The 7500-nt window shown below is 43.5% G+C and overlaps 1 protein-coding gene across 1 annotated transcript in view; it reads left to right on the forward strand.

Annotated features, from left to right (window-relative positions):
• Positions 1-7500, forward strand: part of LOC308369193 (glutamate receptor 1-like) — a gene marked incomplete at both ends in the record, with an annotated part of 30920 nt that overhangs the window by 13049 nt on the left and 10371 nt on the right. The window contains 2 exons of the mRNA XM_080843536.1: positions 139-297; positions 3308-3475. Coding sequence (XP_080699662.1) covers positions 139-297; positions 3308-3475 — 327 coding nt within the window. The remainder of the gene's footprint in view (positions 1-138; positions 298-3307; positions 3476-7500) is intronic.

Consider the following 7500-nt stretch of genomic DNA (forward strand, 5'->3'; position numbering starts at 1 on the left):
ATAGTAGTGGCAAATGGAATTATTGAATTTGAAGTTTAATTTTGAGCCCAAATTTACCTGTTTACCTGTACATTTTTATTTGAATTTTGAAACTGAAATGCTTCCATATGTGTATGTCTGTGTGTGTTTAAAATACAGGGCTTTCTGGACATTGATCTGTTGGAGTTTAAGAAGGGTGGGGCCAATGTGACAGGATTCCAGCTTGTAAACGGGGAGGAGCCTTCTGTAAGCCACACCCTCCAGCAGTGGCTTCAGTTTGAAACGAAAGATGCCAAAGCACCTCGAAAGGGCCTAAAGGTGTGTGTGTGTGAGTGTGTGTGTTTGTTGGTGTGTGTGTGTGCCAAAGCACTTTGAAAGGGCCTTGGGTTGCGTATACTAAGGGTTATCGTAGCTCTCAAGGTTAGACTGAGGTTATCTGAGCTCAAGGTTAGACTGAGGTTATCTGAGCTCAAGGTTACACTGAGGTTATCTGAGCTCAAGGTTAGACTGAGGTTATCTGAGCTCAAGGTTAGACTGAGGTTATCTGAGCTCAAGGTTAGACTGAGGTTATCTGAGCTCAGGGTTATCAGCTCTCAGCTTTGCTGCCATGAGGCGATTCACTCTTTATCAAGTTGCAGCTATGAGGGGGCCAAGCAGCCCAGCAGGGCATAGTTGCCATGGAAACTTGATGACATTATGTCAAGGGCAAGGCTGTAAGTACTCACGGCAAGTTTCAACTGATGGAAGATTGGCTGAGATATGACCTTACCTACTGTTTTAATTTTTCTTGTTGCCTTTAATCAGATAGGACAGTGAAAGTTTGGACAGGAAATAAGATGGAGAGAAGAGGTGGGAGGTGGGATCGAGAAATGGCCGCGGTTCGAATTCGAAACCGTGTCCCCGTGGGCGTTCAAGCCCGTATATGATCCGGCTGCTGCTTGTGCCACAGTGCCCCCTGACCTTACCTACTGTTTGCTGGCGATTTTGAATGCCTCTAACAGACAAATCCATCCATCTGAGTACTTTCTGGGAAATGTTCCTTGCTTTTATCCCTGCATTATACCATGCTTCTTTAAACGTCTTTAACCCACACAGTCTTTACCCACACAGGCCTTACCCACACAGTCTTTACCCACACATTCTTTACCCACACATTCTTTACCCACACTGTCTTTACCCACACAGTCTTTACCCACACATTCTTTACCCACACAGTCTTAACCCACACAGTCTTTACCCACACATTCTTTACCCACACAGGCCTTACCCACACAGTCTTAACCCACACATTCTCCACCTGCACATCTGAGTTCATACTATGAGACAATCAAATATTTATTAATATTTATTTTCATAGTTTCCATAGTTAATCAAGGATGTGATCACACATTTTTGTTCTGTTCAAAATGTATCATGAAGGAAGGAGCGATACTCTTATCATCACAAGAGTAGATATGCTTGCTTTGTTCTTTTTTTATTTGAATTTTTTACAAAATTGGAAATGCATGACCAACACCAAACAATGACAAAGATTGTCCGGTGGAAAAGAAATCTGCTCAAATCAAACCTTCTGGCAAACTCAGGCCCATGGCAGCAACAGATGGCTGCATTGCTGCTAAATTATCCATCTTCAGTAATATGACTGAGTCACTATAGACAAAGCCATTTAAATTCAATTTTATTAATTTATGTCACACTATTAACAGCTGACATTGTCTCAAGGCACTTCACAGAGCCCAAGGCATGAACCCCACCCCCCCTGGAATCTGGAGCAGAACCCAGCTCATAAAAGGGGTCATACTATGAGTCTAATGGTACTACTTGTATACTAGGGGTCTAATGTCACTACTCACGTGTATACTAGGGGTCTAATGTTACTACTCACACGTAGCCTGACGATGTCATACTCATAATTCTAGTCAGAATATGAGTCTGATACTGCTCCATTGAGCTGTGATTATGGGGCGTGTTTCAACGAACCAGGAAAGAAAATGCCTCTTCGCTCAATTGGATACCTAGAACAAATCAGAGCAACGTAGACATAAAAAAGTTGTGTAGATAGCTTAATTCACATAAAATATAGTATACTAGGGTACTAATGTCACTACTCGTGCGTATACTAGGGGTCTAATGTTACTACTCGTGCGTATACTAATCTAATGTCACTACTCGCGGAGATCCTTCGATTTTTCAACATTTTCTAAAAAAAATAGTTTTCCCTAATATACTGAAAACGAGGCTCATACCGAAGCGTGAATTTTATGAACCATCAAACCGCTAACACACACACACACACACACACACACCCACACACACACACACACACACACACACACACATACACACACACACACCCCTAACAAACACACACACACACACACACCCCTAACACACACACACACACACACACACGCACACACACACACCCCTAACACACACACACACACACACACACACACACACACACACCCCTTACACACACACACACACTCTCACACACATACAGGCTCTATGGTGCTTTGCGGCAAGAGAGATGTTTCAGGCTAACAAGGCTACCTGCATGACCTGCCAGCTTGGCTAGCAAATACCATTTATGACTAGATGTGAGCTTGGCTAGCAAATACCATTTATGACTAGATATGAGTGTGGCAAGCAAATGCCATTTATTATTAGATGTGATTCACTGCAAATTACTTTGGTATTGTTCTGAGACCCATCTGACAGGGGATTGAAGATGAACTGAAGATAAAAAAATGTCTTTATCTATTGTTATCTGTTAGTTGTTGTTTGACGTACTGTGAGGGGACTGGTATACTGCTTGTAGGCCAAAGGTCATCATAAGACTTGTGTTAATGGCGTTATTATGTTGTTATTATCACGTTATTATCACAATGTAAGTACATTTCCTGCACTAACCCAAGACCATATATAAACACCCTAAATTAAGGCACACCCACGTAAACATACTTCAAGACTGTATGTGTGTGTGTGTAGAATCACTCACTCTCACACACATACACACACACACACACACACACACACACACACACACACACACACACACACACCCCTACGTACACATACTTCAAGACTGTATGTGTGTGTGTGTGTGTGTAGAATCACTCACTCACACACACACACACACACACCCCTACGTATACATACTTTAAGACTGTGTATGTGTGTGGAGAATCACCTACTCTGTCATTGTATATTTCATGTGTTGTAGAATCAGCTCAGCTACAGTGCACTAAATGTGTTTGTCTGTGTGTGTTTTTGTGTGTGTCTGTGTGTGTGTGTGTGTGTGTGTGTGTGTATGTGTGAGTAGTACACTGGAGCTCTGACATATGACGGTGTGAAAGTGATGGCAACAGCGTTCCAGAATCTGAGACGACAACGAATAGATATTTCTCGCCGTGGCAACGCAGGAGAGTGTCTGGCAAACCCCCCCGCACCCTGGGGCCAGGGCATTGACATCCAGAGAGCTCTGCAGCAGGTACATACACACACACACACACACACACACACACACACACACACACACACACACACACACACACACACTCACTCTCTTAATCAGTCTCTCACACACACACACACACACACACACACACACACTCTCTCTCTCTCACTCTCTCAATCAATCACACACACACACACACACACACACACTCATATACACACACACACTCTCTCAATCAGTCACACACACACAAACACACACTCATACACACACCAATCTCTCAATCTCTCACTCTCTCAATCAGTCTCACACACACACACACACACTCATATACACACACACTCTCTCAATCAGTCACACACACACATACACACACACACACCCATATACAAACACACACACACACTTTCTCACTCTCTCAATAAATCTAACACACTCACTCACACACACACTCATATACACACACTCATACACACTCACACACACACCCTCTCACTCTCTCAATCAGTCAGACACACACACTCTCTCACTCTCTAAATCAGTCACACACACACACACACACACACACACACACTCATACACACTCACACACACACCCTCTCACTCTCTCAATCAGTCAGACACACACGCTCTCTCACTCTCTAAATCAGTCACACACACACACACACACACAGACACACTCACACACACACACACACACACACACACACACACACACACACACACACACACACACACACACACTCACACTCTCTCAATCTCTCAATCAGTCACACAAACACCCACACTCATATACACACACACTCATACACACACAAACACACACACTCTCTTACTCTCTCTCTCAATCAGCCACACACACACTCACTCATGCACCCATATACCTACGCTGTCACTCTCAGTCACACACACACACACACTCTCTCTCTCTCCTGCACACACACATACACACACACTCACCCAGTCACACTTACACACATGACATTATATGTATATATTATATATTCATGAGATTATAAATTCATGAGATATGCTGTATATGTTGTATAAATTCATGTTATTGTTATCTTACTGGCTACACTATGATCAAGGACATGAATTTATTTATTGGGGAAAACATTTGTGAGGAGGGTGTGTGTGTATGTGTGTTCGTTTATTGACACTTAGGAAAAAGCAAGCGCACAAACACAACTGTAGAAATAGTAGAAAAGGTCAAGATGGCCCTGCCCACACAAGATGGCGCCGCCCACACAAGACGGCCCTGCCCACACAAGACGGCGATGACACAACAGCAAATGTGACTCGTTACCTAGAGCAGGGGTTTTCAAAGTGGGTGCCGTGACGCATGCTCAGGGGTGCCGCGGAATGGCCGAAGGCTTGATCATTTAAAAAAAAACATAATATCAATTTCAAATGTAATTGTTATTATATCAATTAAAATTACAAAATGAATTGTTATTATATCAATTAAAATTGTATTTGAAGCACAAACAACAATAGGCTACAGTTTACAGTTGATTCAGGGCGTAACGTCAACAGTTCTTTCGTTGACTTCGTTCGTTATTCAGTATTGACAGCAGGTGGAGGAGTGCAGGTAGGCGCAATGGATACGTTTTTAAAGAGAGTGCATCCACCTCCAGAGAAACAGACATCGGATTCGAATTCAGCAAAGAGAAACGATTATAACGTACCTCCAGTATGGGTTCACTTGGTGTGGCGAGGTAACTTGTCCCACACCAGTATGCTTGCCTGGTCTGCAAGGAGACGTTGGCTAATGCAGCCATGGTGCCCAGGTTGCCAAGGCACCCGGAGACCAAGCACCCGGCAAACCAGAACAGACATTGAATATTGCAAAAAACTTAAAACACAGAATACCACACAGTGCGAACGTATGCTTTCTACCGTGCGTGTGTCTGAGAAGGCACAAAAGGCTAGTTTTTTTAGTTGCCGAGTTGCTTGCTAAATCTAAAAATTCACACACTTAGCAGAATCGTTCATATTACCAGCCTGCAAAAAATGGTCAAGGTAATGCTAGGGCCTGATGACACGATCAAACGTCGCATTGATTATATGTCGGAGGACATGGAATCTGTACTGAATGAACTACTGCTAAGGGGGATATTTGCGCTTCACATAGACGAGTCCTCCGTGTTGCACTGTTCACAATCCCTCCTCGCATTAACAAACTCTGCAGTCAGAGACAGTCACATGTGTCCCATTAAGTTGATAAGTTGTCTGTGGAGACAAGTAGAACTATATTTTTGTGAACTTTATATTGAAGGTTTGCTCCTGATATGTTTTGTTACTGACAGCTAATTTCTCGATTATCACCAATACGTATTTTGGCTGTGATATAGTTGTGAGAGGGACAGACGTTGTCTGTTCATATTCTGTTCACTATTTATTCAAAAGTTCTATTAAATTAGTTGAATTAAAGAGAGTGGTTCATTTGAATATAACAAAAATGAGATAAACCTCACATTCTCAATGTAATGCCTATAATAAAAGCAGTTAGAGCCTATTCAACATATCACAAGGTTAAATCAAATGGCATAAAGAACAAATATGATACAAGGGAGGTTGAGAGAAAAAAAATGATAAAAAAAATAGGGGTGCCGTGGATGGAGAGAGATATGTTTAGGGGTGCCGTGAGCCAGAAAAGTTTGGGAACCACTGACCTAGAGAGCCTGCTGTGCAACTGTGTGGAAGGAACTACGGGTGTCCAGCCAATAGGACAGGAGTTAGACTACAGTATGACAAACAAGTCGGCCAGCTCCTGGCTGTGAGAGGACATAGGGTTAGGGTTGGAGTGTGCGTGTGGTATATGTAGGTGTGAGTCTGTGTGTGTGTGTGGGACAGAGGGTTCGGGTTGCTAAATCCACCCAGAAACGATGTGTGTGTGATATATATTTAGGTTTTTGTCTGTGTGTGTGTGTAGGACGGAGGGTTAGGGTTGCTCAATCCACCCAGAAAGGGATGTACGCTATGTAGGTGTGTGTGTGTGTGATATATGTAGGTGTGTGTCTGTGTGCCTGTGTGTCTCTGTGTGTGTGAGTATGATGGAGGGGTTAGGGTTGTTCAATCCACCCTCAAAGGTGCCGTCCTCCTCAGTGTCAATCATGATCAAAGAAGTCAATTTTATCTGCAGCTAGTACAGGCAGTCAGGACCGCGCAATGCCCTGTGCGCTCACACAATACATCTAACAATGCAACTGAAAAATAATGTCACATTGACCTACAATGAGAATAAAGTTAGATATAATTTAATAAATCCTACCCTCTTTCTTATCTGTCGAGTCTGGGCTAAAGTCTAGATGGCTGCTGCCTGAGCCGTCTGATTGGCTGGACCTGCCCCTATGACCTCACATGATCTCTGATTGGCTGGACCAGCTGCTATGACCTCACATGATCAGCGATTGGCTGGATCTGCTGCTATGTCCTCACATGATCTGTGATTGGATGGACCTGTCTCTATTACCTCACATGACCTCTGATTGGCTGGACCTGCCGCTATGACGATGCACCACTTCCTATAAAATATAACTAGACAAAAAAGTAACTTTTGTAAACAAACTTTCACAGGTTCTGATGAAGCACTGAGGCTTTGCCCAGTTTCTGATATATGTGTTTATAGGCAACTAGTGTTTATAACATTCTCAATTCAACACATCCTAGTTAGCCGTCATCAGTGGCAGCTGTGCTGTAGTTGGTGTTAGCCGTCATCAGTGCCAGTTGTGCTGTAGTTAGCCGTCATCAGTAGCAGCTGTTCTGTAGTTGGTGTTAGCCGTCATCAGTGCCAGTTGTGCTGTAGTTAGCCGTCATCAGTAGCAGCTGTGCTGTAGTTGGTGTTAGCCGTCATCAGTGGCAGCTGTGCTGTAGTTAGCCGTCATCAGTGGCAGCTGTGCTGTAGTTGGTGTTAGCCGTCATCAGTGGCAGTTGTGCTGTAGTTGCAGTTAGCCGTCATCAGTGGCAGTTGTGCTGTAGTTGGTGTTAGCCGTCATCAGTGGCAGCTGTGCTGTAGTTAGCCGTCATCAGTCATCAGTGGCAGTTGTGCTGTA

Source organism: Sprattus sprattus, assembly GCF_963457725.1.
Source record: "Sprattus sprattus genome assembly, chromosome: 8".
In the NCBI taxonomy this organism is placed as follows: domain Eukaryota; kingdom Metazoa; phylum Chordata; class Actinopteri; order Clupeiformes; family Clupeidae; genus Sprattus; species Sprattus sprattus.